General features: G+C 41.8%; 1 protein-coding gene across 1 annotated transcript; it reads left to right on the forward strand.

Annotated features, from left to right (window-relative positions):
• Window positions 1-17870: 17870 nt before the first annotated feature.
• Window positions 17871-19889, forward strand: LOC148029940 (carboxylesterase 1-like). The gene has a single exon (XM_087686219.1). It carries the CDS (start codon window positions 18220-18222, stop codon window positions 19399-19401), a length of 1182 nt encoding a protein of 393 aa, XP_087542345.1. The 5' UTR covers window positions 17871-18219; the 3' UTR covers window positions 19402-19889.
• Window positions 19890-21147: the final 1258 nt, after the last annotated feature.

Raw genomic sequence — 21147 nt, forward strand, 5'->3', positions numbered from 1 at the left:
AAGGCAAAGGAGGAAAGAAAGATAGCAGTGGTTGAGTTGGAAGCGGAAAAGGAGTCGGCGGCAACCTTCCAGCTTGAAAAGACGAGGAAAATAGCTATGTAACAAAAGGAGATCTTTGACCTAAAACAAGAACTAAAGGCCAAAGATGACAAGGAGGAAAGTTGGCAGCAACGGCTCGAAGATGAAAATCAAGAGATAGTGAAAATGCAAAGAGAGTATAAACTTTTAATTATGCAATATGAGGATTTGGCAGCAAAAACAGATTGGATCATATAAGGCATGGAAGAGTTTGCCGCAAGGAAAGAAGAAAGGAAGCAAGAAGAGGAGCAACACCATAGAGAGATGGAAACATGACTGAAAAGTTGAGCCTTGAAAGAAAAGAGCAGGAGAGAATGAGCAGGGAATTGGAAGACCAGGATCAGAGACTCATGGCCCTGGTACAAAGACAAGGAGAAAGTATGGAGGAGATGAAAAAGAGAGTCAAAGAGTGGGCATGCCAAAATGAACGAAGAGTGAAGATCTTGACACATCACTTGGCTCTTGTAGAATAAGAGAAAGTCCTAGCAGAAAGCAGAGCAGAGGCAGCCCAAGTGGGCTTCAATACTCAACAATGAGATTTCTCGAATACTCTAATGGATGCCACTCACATGGAGGAAGGGGAGTTCCTTGAGGTGGTAAAGAAGAGGTAGAGCATAGCACGTAGAGCTTTGCAATCAAGGCTACACATGCCACCACAAACCATTGCAGTTGGGTTGATCCTTGATGAACAACACAAGTACCTATTGTTGCTTGGCCTAACCCCCCAAGAGATTGATGCACTGGGGTTTGTAGAGGAGGTATAGCAAGAGGATTGCCAAAGGGGTGAAGCTGAACTGAAATTTGATATGGGCAGATTCGAAGAAGAAATGATCCCACAACCCCCTTCACCCCACCCTCTGAAGAACAACAGTAGTTGACAGACACATACTTGAAAAGAAAAACTGCCCTAAGGTAAAGGAGAAAGAAAATGGTGGAAGAAGCTAGATAGAGGTTGAGAGCCAAGCCTATGGCATAGCCATCTGCACCTCTTCCACCATGCCCAGGTGACCTACGAACCAGCTTCCATGCAGAACTCGTAGTTTGGGAGAGACAAGAAAAAGAGAAGCAACCATTTAACTTTAGCTTCCTCCTCCCCAATGGCCTGCGCAGAGTCCTTCCCCTTAAAGTGGAAGAGGTGATTGGTGTTGGAAGCCAGCTAGGCCAACAATGACTGGAAGAAACAGAGAAGAATCCTACCCTCTGGGGCACCGAGGATGCGGAGTATTGGCAAAATAAGGTTTTTGAAGTGCCTTGGTCTGTGCCCGGATATGAGTACTAGCCCCTGTGGCGGAGATGCATTTGCGACGACAATGTGTTCTCCTAGATGGATTTTTGTAATACCCTCCTCTCTGAGAGAAACAACCCCACCTTCATGGTGTATCCTCGTAGGGTAGACGTAGATTTTGATACAAACATCCATGGTCGCTACGACTTCCCCATCATATATAACCCCCGTACTACTACCTTAGCACAAGCCCTCACTTTCACCTCGGATAGCCTAGATGCTACCATGACCCACTTCATTGTTGACTTCTCCTCCTGTCCCAATCCCGCCTTCATTACCACATGCAACTACCTTAGGCTATTAAAAATCTTACTTAAGCAAGATCCCACCCCGGCAAAACGTGGTCTCCCCCCACTCTTTTTTTATCCTAATGCCATAGATAGTTGCACAATGACCCGCCTAATGATGCGAGCTAGCCTTCTACCTTCCTTCTACCTTGCTATCCTCGAGGATATGAGTGGCAGCCAATTCACCCATTGTAACCACCCATTCCTCTCTACCACCTCTCTCCATGTCCGTTTGAACCTTAAGGGTTACATGCAGAGTTGGAAATTTTTGAGTCACTCGATTAAATCCCCTTCCCTACCATATTCTGATGATGATAACCAGTAATTAGCTACTACCTAAATCATGTAACTCAGCAAGCCACAAAAAAAACAGCAAAACAAATAACAATGAAAGGAGCACATGACACGTCCAAACACAAGTCGCGGCACATAGCTCATAGTCATTGTGCCTAAGGGGAGGTCCTCAAGCTAGGCATGCCCGGTGGCCTCGGTCGGCCGGCTCCATTCCTAACCCCCTAGCCCTTTTTGACTCCCCAGTTCATGCTTAGGGAACCTCAAGGACATGACATACCTAGGGAGGTAACACTCACCTATGGTTAGACCTGTCACCCTAAGCTATAAACACCACACCTCCCTTCACAAGAATGGGATCCTCAAGTGTGGGACATCACCCAAGCTTGCATGTGGTTAGACCTAACTCCCCGTTCCACCAACATGAGCACAGAGCACTGCATGGTGAGGTAAACACTCCCCTTAGGTAGAGAACTTTCTCCTTTTAGGTACAACGAGATGTTGCAAACCACCAACTTCGAAGGCCCCCATCATCCACTCGACATACCTTGGGTTCTCCATCCATTCATTACCAAAGCTTCCCAATCAACGGAGTCCACATGTGTCCCTATCATCACCCCACCAGCCACTTGCCTAGAGTCTACCCTTCCACACTAAAGAGCTCGAAGTGCCATGGGACTGGCACCCGTCTCGAAGGGGGGTAATGTTAACCTCAATTTGAGATGGTGAAAATATAAAGCAAAGAGCGAAAAAATGATAGAAAAAGAGCAAAGGTGCAAAGGCGGCCCCTAAATCTAAGCTTAGGCAAAAAGTGTACTTTCAAATGGAAGATGCCTCAAAAAACTCTAAAAACTCTTATAAAAGAGCGCCAGGCTCCCTCCTGTGCCATTTGTAAAAGAATAGACGGGTGTAGACTTAAGGAGTGAGGTAAGAAGAGGGAAATAGGAAAAAGGCGTTTGCCACAATGGCCGCTCATGTAAAAAGGGATGGGTGCCCATGAGATTTTAGGGTTGAAAGTGAATGGGAGCTCATTGTTTGGTGTGGCTAACAAGAGTCATTTCTTTTTCTCTTCTTCTCTTCACCTTGCTTGTGTGTGTGCTCTTGAGAGAGGGAGTGTGAGAGTGTGAGGGAGGGAGTGTGTGGGAGTGTGGGAGTGAGGGATCAGGAAGGTGGAGCTCTTCACCGTCTCCTCTTCTTGCCTTCTCTTCTCTTCTATTCTCTTTTCTTGTGAGCGCGCGGCTATGGTGGATGGAGCTCAATGGAGGAGGCTTGAGGATGCTTGAGCTAGCATCTAGGATCGTGGAGCTACTGGTGTGTACGAGGGAGGAGGCAACTCATTTTGGCATCGAGGTAAGCTCACTGCACTCATAGGTTTGAAGGCGCGTCAGTTAGGTGAGAGATAGCCATTAAAGCTCTCTTGAAATGCTTGAAACAATAAGTGGTCCATGGGTCTTGGCAGTTGAGCATGAGCTCCCTCAACAATCCCATCATTCCTTGCAATAGATTGTACTCTTCCTTTCTAATGTTCATGCAAACTCATTTTTCTTACTATCCTTACTATCTTAGCTATCCTTAACTCTTACACATGAGATGCCATATTCTTCATCTTCAAACTTGGTAGTTTCAACATTGATTTCCAAACAGCTTTTCACCATCTATTCCTCAAAATAGTTGCAAAAAATCCTACCTTCCTTTGAGTCACCCTTGGACCTCCAAGCAAGGAAGGGTATGTGATTATACACTAAGCTAATTTTAATCTTTAACTTTAATTGGCAAAGATTAAAAAATTCTCAAAAAAGTTCTCTAGAATGCAAGGACTAGGGTATGTCTCAAAAAAGTGCAAATTAGAAACCATCTAAATATTTATGTGTTTAATATATCATCTATAAATTACTTGGTTTTCTTGTGAATGATCCATGTAGAAAGTGATATTCAAGTTGCTATATACTTGACCTTTATCACCCCAATTCTTTCTAAGAAAAAGCTTGGCTAGTACCTTTTAAAAATTTAGTTCAAAAGGAAAGAATTCGGACACAACTGTAAACCAAGCTATTGCATTGGCACTATGAGGTCCGAATCACCACTCCAATCACATGCACAATAATACTTAAGGTAGCAAGTATAAAGCCCAACAAAACCCTAACATCTTGAAAGATGTCATATTAATGATAATGAGAAACAATAATGCTATCCTAAACCACCTCTTGGAGTGCAGAAAAGTGTACAATCTTTGTTGAGCCAAGGTTAAGACAAGTATTACATTTGGTGGAGTTGTTAAAATTTGATAACATGCAGCTTGTGCCATTTAATCATGCCAAAATACATTAACTTCTTCATATCACTAGACAATCCATGAACAGGCCATAAGCAAACCGTAAACCTAAGAGAAAGAGATCTCCTCTTAGAGTAGTGAATTTGATTATTCCAAGAGCTCGTGACTATCAATAAAATAATTCCTATCAAAAACCAATGGAGTGCGAGCAAGCTTCTTGATGTTAGCATTTGAGTCATCCCCTGGACAGGCTGCAGACTACGCAAGTCCCACATGGCAGCCTGTAGTGCAGTCGGACTATTTTTTAGGCATTATTTTATTGTAGTCAGTTGCATTTAATGTAGCCGACCTGTTTATTTTATGCCTTTTATTTATGCTTTATATAGCAGTCCTCCAACGCATTGTTTGTACATTATTTAGTGATTTCAGATTCTGATCTTGAGATTTGTTGACTGAGACAATGGGCTGACGGAGATCAAGGTCATCAAGTCGGAGACATACGCATATATTACCTTTGCCCCCTTGTGTATTTCTACACTCATACAGCGTACTACACCGCAAATTTCCTGTGTTTACACTATCTCCTTTTATCTCTCTCTCTTCTCCCTGTGTTCACTCTCTCTCAGTCTTTGTCCTACACTTCCGCATCGCTGCACTCTGCAATGGTATCAAAGCGGTGAAGATGGACTGACTAAGGGTTGAACCTATCTGAAGAGGAGATTTCAGCGCGACACAAGGCTGTGTTTCCAAGTTTCGAGGGTGAGCAGGAGGGCTGCGTATCGGATCAAGGCTAAAGCGAGAGTGGGCATGCGGGAAAGGAGTCTAATCGGTGAATTTGCTGCAGGTTATTGCTATTCGAAGGGGAGGAAGGCTGTGTTTGAGGCCTTCCATTGCAGATTTTACATTTTCATCACCTCTAGCAAGTGAAGAAGGTTTGGGCAACGGAGGAATCAGTCCTAGAAGGCTATGTTTTCACAGTCAGAGGGGGTTGCTTTTGCATTTGTGCAGGTATTGCAAGTTAACATGTCTACAGAGACTGATTTGGAGTTCCAAGCAATCATGGACAGGAAGGTGCCTATCTTACCAGCTCTTCCAACGGATCAAAAGCTTGATGGTGACAATTACCGCATCTGGCGGGTGATGATGTTGGCCATTTTAGAGTCTTATGATTTGGCAGAACTAGTGATGGAGGAGATTAGCAAGTCCTCGGTGAGGGATGAGTCCAAACTCTCTTCCAATGCTCATGCAGAGTTGTCCAAGGCCCAGTCTCATTGGGACAAACTGAATGCCAGGATTCGATCTTTTCTATTTCTGTCTTGCACCACAACCGTAATAGCTCACATCGAGCACTTGACGATGGCTCGTGAGATATGGCTGGAGCTCGACCAGATGTACAACCAGATGAACCTAATGAAGAGGGTTTCTTTGGAGGTGCAGATGCAGACTTTGTTCGTGAATAAGTCTTCTTCGCTTCGGGAACACATCAACAAGCTTCGGGAGCTTCAGACGCAGGTTCAAAATGCAGGGAAGCCTATTTCATCCAAAGATATGGTGATCACTTTACTATCCCAGTTGCCGCCACGATTTGGTACTTTTTATTCCGCTCTTATTACTTCAGGGCAGGAGTCAACTCTTTGGTGGGAAGAGTTGCTTCCTACAGTCTTGAACCAAGAGGAACAATTGAAGGGACAGAATGCTTCCAAATTGAAGGCATTGGTTGGTCAAGCCTCTCAAAAGAAGGGGAAGGACCAAAAGAAGAAGGAGACAACAAATCCAAGAAGGACAAGGAGAAGGAATGGACTTGCCATATTTGTGGAAAGACCAATCACTAGAAGAAGGATTTGATACCAGGAGGCATATTCCACGGTGGATTCCGTGAGGTTTTACGGTGGATTTCGTAAACTTTGATGACCAGGGCTCATACACAAAGTGGATTCTTTGTGTGAGAAGTTGATGGGACGCCTGTCCTTTTTGGGCGTTTCATTAATTTAGTGTGTACATGGGTGATTCCATAGCGGGTGATTCCGCAAAATGCATATTAAATTAATAAACGTTTATGAGTTTAGAGTGCGCACTCGTAATAAAATAAGGTTAGGATTTATTTCTAACCAGTTGATTTATTTATGTAGCTGAAGACTACTAGGTATTCACTTTTGTCGGTTTAATTGTATTATTTTACTAACGATTGTGAATGCTTCAGTTGATGTGTAGAGATAGCAGCAGTGGCGGAGGAAAGCATTGGAGGATAGCGAGTATTCGATCTATGGATTATATTCCGATAGGCGCCACGCCTATATTTTGTCATGCCTATTTATTGAGGCATCGATTATTTATTATTATTTTGTATGCACATGGGTGCATGGTGATGTTATTTCTATTTGGACATTGTATTGGGCGTGCCAAACTCTTTGGGCACCGTCCAATAGCTTTATTTCTATTTTTGTGTAAAAGCAAACTCAAAAGCTAAAAGCTTGTTATATTTTTGTAAATTGGGCTATTTTTTAGCATGAAGATGAAATATACATAAAATACATGCTTTGTGAAGTGCTCACACAAGGCATGGGGGGAGATTGCATCCAATTGGTCTCTTGCTCTTGTCGTTCATGCTTTTTACCTTGTAACTTGTGCAAAAAGTAGAGTTCATTATTCTTGGGGACCTTCTGACACTCACTACGCGAGCATACAGCGTCCGATCTGCACGACGACATAAAAAACGGCCCCTCCCCCACGATCTGCGCCGTTTTCTATTGATTAAGTCTTAAGCTTAATCAATTAAGCTTAGTTCTCTAAGGCAAATCAATCCTGCAAGTCACAATTAATCCAGGTCACACCCAAACAATCAAGTTCAGCAAGTATCTTCAGGTCAAGTACTACAAGTTCCTTAAATCGACTAAGTTCTGCAAGTCTGTAACTCTGCAAGTCACATAAGTCTGCAACTCTGCAAGTCAAACTAGTCAACTGGAGTCAGAACTGACTTGTGCTCAAAACTCCTAGAAGGACTGTTCCTGCGCAAAAACTCTGAACTGCAAAGTTGTTCATTGGAAGGTACTCTATCCATACGCAGGTTTGCTGAAGCATTTTCAGTATATGAAGAAGGATAATACGTAGATTTTTCGAAGATTGAGAAAGCTATATCCAAAAACACATAAGCCTTGTATTCCCGAACTTGAGCTACACTCATCCCGCTAACTTGATTTTGAGTGAGAAAGGTCTTTTGAGTTTTGCAGGATGACGGAACCACATATGGATGATCTTATGGCTGAAGGCGACCTACCTGAGCCTACGATGGAGCAAAAGCTGGACTTAATCATGATGCAATTGGAAGAAGAACGAAGGGCTAGGCAAGTATTGCAAGCTCAACTGGCAAATTTACAAAGAGCGTCTACCGACAAAGAAGAACCTCAAGCTGAAGATCTTATTCGACGTACCATCGACACAACTCTTGAAGCTCAAACCATCCGCAAGGAATCAAAGATAAGTAAAAGAAGTTTCAAATTCTGTACTTTCAATGGCATACGAGAAGGAAAGACTGTTCTAGCATTCATTAGTTAGTTTGATGACTATTTCCATGAGGAAACCTATGCAGAAAAAGATAAAGTCAAGTGTGTCACTAATCATTTAGTAGACAGAGCATCTCTTTGGTGGACTGTAGTACGCAAGAGCATAGATTGTCCTGCTACTTGGAAAGATTTCAAGAAGAAGTTCATGCAGAATTTCCTTCCTCCACAATTTCATGAGAAAGCTATTAAGCAATGGGATCTTCTCCATCAACGGGATCGTGAGCATATTCCTCAGTATACAGAGCGTTTTTGGAATGCATTACTCCAGCTACACATGCTTGAAGACGTACCAGAAGCGACACACAAGCGTAAGTATATGTCTCAACTCCTTGGGCATTACTACACTGAAGTTAACATGTTCAAGCCTGCTACTCTTGAAGATGCCATTTCACTAGCTCACGACACTGAAGATAAGCTACGAGGTAGAGACAGACATCCACAGCAATTCCAAGCCAATGGTAACTATGGATCTAAACAATTCAATTCCAATTTTAGAAGATTTAATCCAGGTCGTTTCTCTTCATCATCTTTCCGTAAAAATTGGGCAAAACCACCTGCATTACCATCCAATCTCAATCAAAACCCTAAGCCTATTCCACAGCCAAATCCTAATGTACCTAGACTTCCCCCCATTGCAAACAATGTAACCAAAGCCAAGCCAATAGTATGCTATAAATGCCACCAACCTGGACATCTAGCAGCAAATTGTCATTCAAAGAAGCCACCTGCCCATATCAACTACCTTGGAGCAATGGACGAAGACGAACATGAAGATATGCCTGATTTCACTGAAGATGAGGACGACACTACTACTACTACTTCGGATACTTTACCAGGTATGCCTACTCCACATTCTTTATTGACTATGAAATGTTTGGTGCATGGAAAGAAAAAGACTATTTTGCATGATGACGGTAGTACTCATGATTTTATTTCAGCAAAATTAGTAAAAGAATTGAAGTTACAGACTGTACCTACGCATTATCGCATCAAAGCTGCATTCTTAAGCACTAGGTATAATGGTACACAGGAAGTGCAAGACTTAGAGATTCAAATTGGTCAATACACTGAAAGAAGAAATTTTCTAGTTGTTCCATTACAATCGAGTGACATTATTTTAGGTATGCCTTGGCGTCACCAGCATAACCCAGATATAAACTATTCCACACACTCAATGAATATTAATTTTCAAGGAAAATATATTACATTATATGGTATGCGTGCATCTAATGTTTTTCCACTGCTTTCGCATACTCAAGCTAAACGTGCATTACGCCAGAGTAGTAAATCTTATCTCATTTGGGTGAATGAATTGCAAGTAAAAGATAATCATATGCACCCTAGGCATAAAGAATTTTTTGCATATTTTAAGGACTATTTTGCAGAAGACCTACCACCTGGTTTACCTCCTTCACGTCCAAAAGACCATAAGATAGATTTGATCCCTGGCACACAACCACCTTGCAAAGCACCATATAGGCATAACCAGATAGAGCGAAAAGAAATTCAGAGTCAAGTTGAGGAATTACTAAATAAAGGATTGATTAGACCTAGTAGTTCTCCATTTGGTGCACCTGTTCTGTTAGTCAAGAAAAAGAATAATACCTATCGTATGTGCATTGACTATCGAGCTTTAAATAAGATCACTGTAAAAAATAGGTATCCTATTCCTAGAGTTGATGACCTTATGGACAAACTGCAAGGCTCTGCTATATATATATTTAGTAAAATAGACATTAAGTCTGGTTATCATCAGGTGAGACTAGATAAGTCTGACATATTCAAGACTGCATTTAGAACACAATTTGGTCATTACGAATTTTTAGTAATGCCATTTGGATTAACTAATGCACCTACTACATTTAGTAGAATGATGAACCGTATATTTCTGAAATATCAGTATTGTGTAATTGTCTTTTTTTATGATATTTTGGTGTTTAGTTAAAATGAGAAAGAACATTATGAGCATTTGTCATTGGTTTTTCAGTTATTGAAAGAAAATCAACTGTATGCAAATCCTGAAAAGAATGAATTCTTTAAAATAGAAATTGAGTATTTAGGTCATATTGTATCATCTGATGGAATTAAAATTGATCCTAAGAAAATTGATGTAATATTGAATTGGCCTGTGCCTAAAAACGTGCATGAGTTATGCTCATTCCTTGGTCTTGCTAGTTTCTATAGGAAGTTTGTACGTAATTTTTCATTACTTGATTTACCATTAACCAAACTTCTGAAGAAAGGTATTGTCTATCATTGGTCCGAAAATCAATAGAAATCCTTTGACTTATTAAAACATGCATTAACCCATACCCCTGTTCTACAGTTGCCTGACTTTAATAGACCATTCTTTCTAGTAGTGACCGATGCTAGTGGATCAGGAATAGGAGCTGTACTTATGCAAGACAATCATCCTATAGCCTATTCTAGTTGTAAGCTGAAACCCTCTGAACTGAAATATTCCACATATGACAAAGAACTATTAGCAGTTGTACAAGCATTAAGACAATGGAAACACTACTTAATGGGTTCAGAATTTATGATTAAGACCGATTAGCAAAGTATTAGACATTTACTTAGCCAACCTCAAATCTCTGTGACCGTCATATCAAATGGGCCTCCTTTATTCAAAGTTTTCATCCTATCATTCAATACCAACCCGGAAAAGAAAATGTAGTGGCGGATGCATTGAGTAGAAGACCTGCCATTCATAATATTTCTATTATATCTTTTGATTCTTTGATTGCTATGAAAGATACATATCATCAGGATATTACTTTTCATGCTGATTGGAATAAATTAGTTCAAAATAATTTTATTCCTATTGATTCATTGTTATATAATGATGGATTTATGTTTTATGAAAAGAGATTGTGTGTTACAATTCCATTCCGATCTTTTGTTTTGAATGAAATTCATTGTCCCCCATATTAAGGTCATAGAGGTATCATATCTACCTTACATACATTAACTGAAGATTTTTATTGGCCGCATATGGATGCTGATGTATCTAACTTTGTTTCTGAATGTTTGATTTGTCAAAGAGTTAAGAGACATCATGGTAAACAGTATGGATTACTTATGCCTTTGTCTATTCTATCTAAACCTTGTGAACAAATTTCTATGGATTTCATTACTGGTTTACCTAATACTAAATCTAACCATGATATGATTTGGACAGTTGTAGATAGATTTAGTAAACAAGCATATTTCATTCCATGTAAGAAAACTTTAACAGCATCACATGCAGCACAATTGTTTTTGAAAACTGTTTTTATTAACCATGGACTGCCAAAAGTTATTATTTCAGATCGTGATTCTAGATTTTGTAACAACTTTTGGATTACTCTGTTTGCCAACCTAGGCACAAAGATTGATTTCTCATCTGCATTTCATCCAAAAACTAATGGACAAACAGAAGCCACTAACAGCACAATTCTAGATCTTTTACGTGCATATACTATCTCTAAAACACAGACATGGGACATACATTTGCATTTATTACAGTTTGCATATAACAATACACCACACACATCTACAAAGAAAGCACCGTTTGAAGTCATTTATGGATATAGATTATCTACACATGTTGCATCTTTGTCAAATAGAATTCAGAGTGCTGATGATATTGCTAGTATGCATAACACTATTTTTGATGAGGTTAAAGATATGATTGCTAAAGCCCAGCAATCATATACCAAACAAGCCAACAAGAAAAGATAAGCAATGAAATTCAAAGTTGATGATTATGTTTGGCTGAGAATAGAAAAACGTAGACTGCAAAGTGTAGATAGACATCCAGTTATCAAATTAGCTCCTAGATTCTATGGACCATTTAGGATCATTCATAAAAATAATGATAATGCATTCAAGTTAGAATTACCATCTCATTGGAAAATTCACAACACATTTCACATTAGTTTATTGAGACCATTTAGAGGCCAATTACCTGTACACCCTGTTTATGAAAACCCACCTTTATTAGAGGAAGAGACTGAAATACTTGAACCAGAAGCTATTATAGACACTGACTTTATGACCACTAGAACTGGCCAAAGGTATTCTAGATATCTAGTTAAATTTAAGAACCATCCTATAGAGGAAGCACAATGGATGCACCCTAGAGACTTAAATGCTTTCCCCACTCTGTTAGCTCCACATTGAGCTAATAGCAATTGAGGTCAATTGCTATCCCACCCCGGGGGTATGATGCCAGGAGGCATATTCCATGGTGGATTCCATGAGGTTTTACGGTGGATTTCGTAAACTTTGATGACCAAGGCTCATACACAAAGTGGATTCTTTGTGCAAGAAGTTGATGGGGAGGCCTGTCCTTTTCGGGTGTTTCATTAATTTTGTGTGTACATGGGTGATTCCATAGCGAGTGATTCCGCAAAATGCATATTAAATTAATAAACGTTTATGAGTTTAGAGTGTTCACTCGTAATAAATTAAGGTTAGGATTTATTTCTAACCAGTTGATTTATTTATGTAGCTGAAGACTGCTAGGTATTCACTTTTGTCGGTTTAATTGTATTAGTTTACTAACGATTGTGAATGCTTCAGTTGATGTGTAGAGATAGCAGCAGTGGCGGAGGAAAGCATTGGAGGATAGCGAGTATTCAATCTATGGATTATATTCCGATAGGCGCCATGCCTATATTTTGTCATGTCTATTTATTGAGGCATCAATTATTTATTATTATTTTGTATGTGCATGGGCACACGGTGATGTTATTTCTATTTGGACATTGTATTGGGCGTGCCAGACTCTTTGGGCAACCGTCCAATAGCTTTATTTCTATTTTTGTGTAAAAGCAAACTCAAAAGCTAAAAGCTTGTTATATTTTTGTAAATTGGGCTATTATTGAGCATGAAGATGAAATATACATAAAATACATGCTTTGTGAAGCACTCACACAAGGCATGGGGAGAGATTGCACCCAATTGGTCTCCTACTCTTGTCGTTCATGCTTTTCTACACTTAGCAGTCATTGAGGACTCTACACCGACAACTTCTGATGCTGTGATGACAGCTCCCAAGGCTCTAGAATGGATTGTGGACAATGGTGCCTCACGGCACATGACTCCTTCTTCCGTTGGTGTTGCCCATTTGCGACCTTCGTGTGGGCAGATTCTCATTGGAGACAGCTCTTCTGCGTCTATTACTACACGGGGTGAGATGCAGCGTATTCTAGATGGACGTGGTGGTACCCACACCTCTGAGGTGTTGCATGTGCCAGGATTGAGGTACCATTTACTTTAGATTCATAAGATTTGTGCTCTTGGCCTCTTGGTGGAGTTTGACAGTGATACTGTTCGAGTCCTTGATCGTGGATCGAGGAAGGTTCTCTCTGCAGGGTATGAGGAGAATGGAGTCTACAAATTGAAGTCTTTTTCAGCTCTTACTTCTCTTCTTCTTACTTCTCGAACACAGTCTGAGCTATGGCATGCTCGGTTTGGCCACCTGAACTAGGAGTACCTTCAAAAGGTGTCGTGCGGGTCGTTTGTCCAAGGCTTGCTAGACATAGTGGTGAGCCATCAGCCATGTGTCTCCTGCATTTGTGGGAAACTACATCGGGATGCGATTCCCAACAAAGCTTCTAGGCGGTCTAATTCACCCATGGAGCTTATATCTACGAATCTTTGTGGCCCGATGAGGACCGAGTCCCTGAAGGGGAGCTTGTACTTCATGTTGATCGTAGATTACTAGAGTAGGATGACCTGTGCCTACTTCTTGACTTTGAAGTCGGAGGCTTTCTCTCATTTCAAGGATTGACTTCTCTTTTAGGAGAACCGTTCTGGCTGGTGACTGAAGACCTTGCATTCAAACAAGGGAGGTGAATTCATGTCTAATGAGTTTGCTCGTTTTTGTGCAGATAGGGGCATTCACCAGGAGTTTGCTAACACCAACACTCCCTAAGAGAATGGCATTTTGGAGTGGAAGAACCGAAGTGTGATCGAGATGACACGCACCATGATGAAGCATCGACAGACACCTCAGTTTCTGTGGGCCGAGGTAGTGGCTACCACAATTCACATCCTCAATCGATCTCCCACTTTGGCCGTTGACAGGATGACACCTTTTTAGGCTTACTTCAGGACTAAGCCTAATGTCTCTTATTTCGAGATCTTTCGGTGTGACGCTTATGTGCACATTCCGAAGTCGCAGTGTGATAAGTTCAAGGCGGCTTCCCAACGATAGGTTTTTGTTGGCTATAGCTCCCAGTCCTAAGGTTATCGTTTGTTTAATCCCATCCAGCAGGATGTCTACAGGAGCAGAGATGTGCGGTTCACAGAAGTTCCGGCCACAGAGGGGGGTGAGGAACACCCCATCCTTGGAGATCCAGGGGAAAGTTGGGGTCCCGAGACAATTCCTTTGGAGCCATAGCCTCTTGATGGAGATTCTTCTTCTAATTCAGAGTCTTCTCTTTCACTGGCAACCTCCAAGGAGCTTCCACCGGTGGATATTCCTAAGTCTTCAGCAGATGGAGAGCAACGGGGAGAAGTTCATCCTTCTCCTCGTTGGGCCCATAACACACTCCAACATTCAGGGATCAAGGGGGTCCCTGAGGAGTGGGAACCGCAGGATGGACCGCGGAGGTCACGCAGGAACCAGGCACATTCTTGTTTGCTCTGAGCCTTTTCAATGAAGGAGGCTTTGCAGTCTTATCATTGGCGGAAGGCCATGGAAGCCAAGTTGGAGGCTATTGAGAGGAATGGCACTTGGTCTCTTGTGCCTCGTCCCTCTCAGAAGACAGTGATTGGTATCAAGTGGGTCTTCAAGACCAAGTATCTTAGCGATGGTTCTTTGGACAAGCACAAGGCTCGCCTTGTTGCTAAAGGTTTTGCTCAGCGCATATGCATTGATTTCCATGATACTTTTGCCCCCATTGCTCGGATGGCAACTATTCATGCTATTCTTGCCTTGGTTGGCCATAGTAGATAGCTTGTTTATCAGTTGGATGTAAAGTCGGCCTTTTTGAATGGTGACTTGCAAGAGGAGATCTATGCTGAGCAGCCTCTTGGTTTGGATCCTCGGATGGGAAAGTTTACAAGTTGAAGAAGGCCTTGTATGGCCTCAAGCAGGCTCCACATGCATGGAACGAGAAGATTGACTCATTTCTTCAATCCAAGTTGGGATATCGACGCTCCAAGGCCGATCCGCAGCTTTATGTACACACTTCCGAGGTTGGTCGTGTGTTGTTTGTGTTGTATGTTGATGATTTGATTTTGACAAGGTATCATGCATAGAAGGTCCGAGAGACCAATATAGCTTTACATCAGGCATTCGAAATGACGGATTTGGGGCTTCTTCATTTCTTCTTGGATCACGAGATTTATCAGTCTCACAGGGGGATTTTTATCTCTCAACAGAGGCACATTCAGGAGCTCTTGGTGACTTTTGAGATGGAGACTTGTCAGCCCATTACTATTCCTATGGATCCGAATTGGAAGGCCACTTCACACTCAGATTCTCCCATGATGGATGCTTCACGCTATCGTCAATTTATTGGATCCTTGATTTGGCTTCTCAACACTCGTGTTGATCTTTGTTTTGCTGTGGGTCTTTTGGCCAGGTTCATGACAAAACCCAAACATGTGCATTGGTAGGCTGTCTTAAGGATTCTTTGGTATTTGAGGGGGACCTTTGACTTAGGGATTTCTTATCCCGCAGGTATAGATTCTTCAGATCTGGTTCTTGCAAGTTGGAGTGACTCAGATTGGACTGGCGATGTGGACCATCGACGGTCTACTACAAGCTATTGTTTTATCTTGGGTACATGTGTTATCTCTTGGAGTAGCAAGAAGCAGCCCAAGATTGCCCTTTCTTCTACTGAGACAGAATATCGGGCTGCGTCTTCCACCACATGTGAGGTTGTGTGGCTTTAGAGATCGTTGGAGGAGCTTGGCTGCCCACAGACTCGTCCTACTCTTCTGCATTGCAACAATGAGAGTTGCATTGCCTTGGTATGAAATACAGTATTCCATGCTCGGACAAAGCACATTGAGATCCAGTATCACTTCATTCGGGAGAAGCTTCTGGATGGGACCATTGATGTGGAGTATTACAAGACGGAGGATAATCTTGCAGATTCGTTTACAAAGGCGCTTCCCCAGGCTCTTCTTCAGCAGCATTCCAGATCCCTCAGTCTGATGCCTCATCCAGAATTTGAGAGGGGGTGTTAGCATTTGAGTCATCCCCTGGACATGCTATAGACTGCGCAGGTGCCACGTGGCAGCCTGTAGTGTAGTCGGACTATTTTTTAGGCATTATTTTATTGCAATGTGCTGCATTTAATGCCTTTTATTTCTACTTTATATAACAGTCCTCTAGCACATTGTTTGTATATTATTCAGTGATTTCAGGCTTTGATCTTGGCTGAGACAGCTCGGATTGACGGAGATCGCGGTGATCAAGTCAAAGGCATACATAGATATTTCCTTTGCCCCCTTGTGTATTTCTGCACTCTTATACAACATATTACACCACATATTTTCTATGTTTACAATGTCTCCTTTTCTCTCTCTCTCTTCTCTCTGTGTTTCACTCTCTTAGTCTTTGTCCTACACTTCCGCATCGCTGCACTCTAACACTTGAGTGGAATTTTACTTACTTGTTTATTTGTTTTACCTTTGTCCAAAGAGAATTCGGTATTCTCTTTCTCATTGTTTTTGCCATCATCACCAGCTTTGGACTTGTGATATAAGGTCTTCACAAGTTGAGTGAAACCATCACTCTTCGAGTCTTTTGAACATTTGACTGTTTGTTTGGTTGTTCAAGAGCTCAGATCAACAATTCCACACTTCTTTGCAATTTGCATAGGGCGCTAATTAGGTGCTTCAATAGGAATGGTGTCCTTAGCTTGCACTATCCTGAAAAGGAGCATTGGAATTAGCTATAGATTTGTTGGGACAAGACTTAGCAAAGCGGTTGGATCCTTTGCAAAGATAACATGAGTCAGGAAGTGGGGAGAAGCGAACACTAAGAATGATCTTGTAGTCACTAAGACCTTGGAGTTAGAGGAACTCAAGGGGCTTATTATACTGGTCCCAAAGAATGCAAACTCTACTTTTATTTTTAAGCAAGTCCCAAGGCATTGTGACTGAAGGTGTGTACAAGACATTGCTCATCATGGAGGCAATGTTTGAAGCTTTTGCATCAAGTAATGGAGGGTTCAGTAAACGAGATACAAACCAAATACTTGTGCAATAAAACACCGTTAGGGGAGAAGGTTAACCACCAAGGCAAAGCATAAACAAGGTTTGCCTTATAGTCAATGATAGAAGTGAGTAACCAATCCCTCTCACTCTTAGCACACCAAGATAGAAGCCCTTACTAACAAATCTATATTGCCCAGCTGTGGCCTTCCCCTAATAAGTAGACTTGAACCAATTACCAAACTCATCTTCAGTAGGCCTCCCTAGAAAATAGAGATAAACAACATATTATAGTAGACTAGCATAACATAAACAGACCTTGTTTAGGGCTAAGTTGATGAAAGCCTTATGAACTCACAAATCTTTTGTAGCATTTACCTTGCACTCCTAGTTATGTCGAGCTTGATCATCTTTGCAAAGATTGCTCGACCTCCACCATGTCCAAACCATGAGATTGTAGAGCTTGCTTGTAGTTTAGGGTAGCATCAACTTGATCAATAGACATGCTATCACAATGCTGCCTCTTCCCTAATAGGCTCAGCATGCATGCATCATTGCCACATGGCAAATTAAGGGGCCATGAATGCACCATCTCTGCCATGTCAAAAAATGATGGCATTGCAAATAATTTATTAGCCATGTTCAATCTTTATTCATGTCCGAACCCAACCACCATGAGAGCTTAACTAGGTTCTTCTCCAAACTCGAACACCAACTTCTTCATTGGGATGTGGATTTGTGTTTTGGAGTAGGCCATTTGAGGATTTTCCTAGGACAAGGGGGCAATTAATACATTAGCGAGGAAATGTGAGTTCGTTTGAGTTCTACCAATATTCAGATTTTGCACATTGCTCATTTGCTAACTTTGATGGTTGTCCATCCTATGAATACACGTATAATATCGAGACCCCAATCACTTAATTTCTCGAGGGCTGTTCGATTGCTAAAGGTCGCGTGGTTGGTAAGAATGTGCATTCCCTATTGGTGAGTCGAAGGTTCTATAGAAAAAGTGCAGTCACTGAGCAGGCGCAGAGAGGAGAGCTTGGTCCATCCATGGCGATATTAAGCTCCGATTAGCCTCCAGATCAGAGATTTGCGAGAGAGGCGACATGCATGAATCAAGAGAAGAGCTTGATGAATCCAGGGTGATCCATATTCGGCTTTGATTACGCCTTCAGATACAGCATCATCGGATACTTGCGACATTCCATGGGGATTCATATTCAGCTTTGAATAAGCCTTCAGATACAAAATCAATCAGATACTTGCCCGGAGAGGAGGGCCATGCAGGAAACGAAAACTCCTGTCTTCAGGTACCTGAACCTCACTGTGTTCAGCGATGGCTCCACCTACAGGGCTCCCGACGACCCCCCGCCAGTGCCTCCCTCTCCATCTCCTGTGACAGGAGATGCAGATCAAGTGCTCACCATGGACGTCCCCCTCAACCCCCGCCATCGAATCTCGGCCCGGCTCTTCCTCCCCTCTTCTCCCCCTCCTTCCAAGCTGCCTGTTCTCGTGTACTTCCATGGCGGAGGCTTCATGAGCATGGGCACAACCCTTCCCCTTTACCACAGCTTCCTCTCCAGACTCGCCCGCCATGCTTCTGTTCTGATCATATCCGTGGACTACCGCCTCGCACCTGAGCATCGACTGCCTTGCGCGTATGATGATGGAGTGGATGCCCTGCAGTGGCTTTCGGAGCAGGCCAAGAAGGGGCAGTCCGGGGAGCCATGGCTAGCAAGCCATGCAGATTTCTTGAAGATATTCCTGGGAGGGGACAGCTCGGGGGCCAACATAGCATACAACGTGGCGGTGAGGGCCGCGAGGATAAGATTAGGGTTAGGGTTAGGGTTAGGGTCAGGGCCAAGGCCAGGACAGCAGATTTGTGTGAGAGGCATGATGCTGATCCATCCGATGTTCATAGGTGAAACCATGACAGGATCAGAGCGGCGCTACCTTCGCAGGTTCAATTACCTCGCCAAGGTATGGGAATGGTGTCTGCCTGCAGGAAGCGACAGAGATCATCCGTTTGCAAACCCGCTAGGAGGGGTAGCATCTTCTTCACCACCGGCACGGTTATCTTCTTCATGTGAAGATCAGGTCGAATCATCATCATCATCGTCTTCTTCTGATGGATCATCATCATCATTATCATCTCCTTCTTCGTCTTCTGACAATTCTGTTGAATCATCGTCGTCATCAACATCTTCTTCTTGGTGGCATTATCTGCCTCCCGCTCTGGTGGCTGTGGCGAGTGAGGATCTGATGACTGACAGGGCAGTTGCCTTCTTTCATGCCCTGCGCAAGGCAGGAAAGCAGGCAGAGCTCTTCGTCTCCCAAAACGAAGACCATGCCTTCCACCTCTACTGCCCTGCCTCCCCCAACATCCCCACCCTCCTCAACCAGCTCCGTTCATTCTTGAACCCATCCTTCTGCCCAAGGAATATGATGTCACCAAGGCTCTAGCTGAAGCTCTGGTTCTTCATATATGTTTACAAAGACACTAGTCTGCCTAAGCAATGCATATACATCACAAAACATCAGACATGCAATGCATATGCATTAACAAAACATTAGATACCCACTGAATGCAAATTTGTCAATGGGTTCGTCGTCTAGTTGGATCGAGAGTTGATTGAGTATTGCATATACATAAGTTCGATCCTTGTGTTGCACTTCCCCCGCGGTGCCACTTCATTTGCATCTCTATCTTTGTAATATGTAAATGTTTCTACATAACCATTGTGCTTGTACCCATGTACATGCTTTCATATGGTCCCTTTGCCTTTCCACCCCCCATTTGTCAAATGAGTTCATAGACATGTTTGCTCGATTACACACCTCATCTTTGGTATGCAAGGATTGTATGAGCTCCATTACAACCAATAATAAAGAAACAGTAGCCAACAATGTCATGGTTGAAGATTGCAAATTATTAGTTGTATCAACAATATTACAATGCTTTTCTTCACTTAGTGCTACCACAAATTATGTATTTAAGCTATATTATAATTAGTACAAGTTTTGTTTGGATGAAGGCTTGCATCTACGTTTGGACACCAACAAATGTATATTTGTGTGTAAGAATATACAATGAAAAGAATGGAATAGGTGTAGTAGTATAATTCATCATTAAAGCTACAAATGAGAAACAAGTATTGTTATTCTTGTTGAACATGAAAGATGCCCACAATTATTAAGATGGCAAACTAATACCCATGATTACTAAGATGCAAACTAATGTTGATTGCTAATGGAATATCTCTTGAGGTGGGAACAAATGAAGGGGAAGTGGAGTGTCAAGAGGGATTAACCTTTTGTATTACCTTTATTGGTAGTTAATCTAACTATTTAACATGATGTCCTAATCTATGCACACAAGGTGACACGGGTGGAAAGAGCCTTTCCAATGGTGTTAAGAGGAGTCAAAGAAAAGTAGAAAGGATTGAGAATGGAATGGTGCTCGACTTTGTGGAGGTGGTTCAAACAAGTCAAAGTAAACATGAAGTAGATTGAAAAAGTTATGCAAGAATATCTACAACTCTAGAACAAGAAGAAAAGGTTAGCCATGCATGATCAAGGCATCAATTATTGTAATATCCCTCACCAGAATCAATGCTACATATACTTACTTTGCTATTACATATTTTTTTTCTACTTGCTTGGAAGTTGACCTTGAAAGATTATCTAATGCTATGGACACCAAGAAATCTCGTATGTTTTACAAATTTGTAGAAGATTAAAGAAAGTTCTAGAAGATTCTAATCTTGCTTTCTAGAAGAGTGTTGGCATTAGCACTTACATTAGCATTACTTATGTCACTACTCATGTTAGTGATGCTTGTGCCATTGGTCATGCGATCATGCGTAGATTAATGCTTATGTCATCTCATATCTAGAGGCTTCCTCGCAACCTCCTTAACTCTAGTATGAATAAGGGTATTAGATTGCAAGACCCTCGGTTTTGGCAACATTAGTTGTGAGGCTCTTGGGAGTTAAGTCCTCTGTAGTTCCAATTCAACCCTTGTATCTCAAGTTCTTGTCTTGTCTTGTGTCAAGATCTTGCCTTGTCCTTTATCGTGAACCTAGTCTTGTTGTAAACATCAAATCTTGTATCAAGAAATATATAATTGTACTCTATCCACTTACATTCAAGAATCATTTATTATTCTTCTTCTTCAAGTTAATTTCTTGTAATTTTTGAAGTGACAAT

This window comes from Lygodium microphyllum, chromosome 10 (genome assembly GCF_053477565.2).
Source record: "Lygodium microphyllum isolate KBCC chromosome 10, Lygodium_microphyllum_v1.1.10, whole genome shotgun sequence".
In the NCBI taxonomy this organism is placed as follows: Eukaryota; Viridiplantae; Streptophyta; class Polypodiopsida; order Schizaeales; family Lygodiaceae; genus Lygodium; species Lygodium microphyllum.

Bases quoted from the DNA above. Each gene is read 5' to 3' on its own strand.
- LOC148029940 (XM_087686219.1), top strand. From the start codon at position 18,220: ATGCAGGAAACGAAAACTCCTGTCTTCAGGTACCTGAACCTCACTGTG.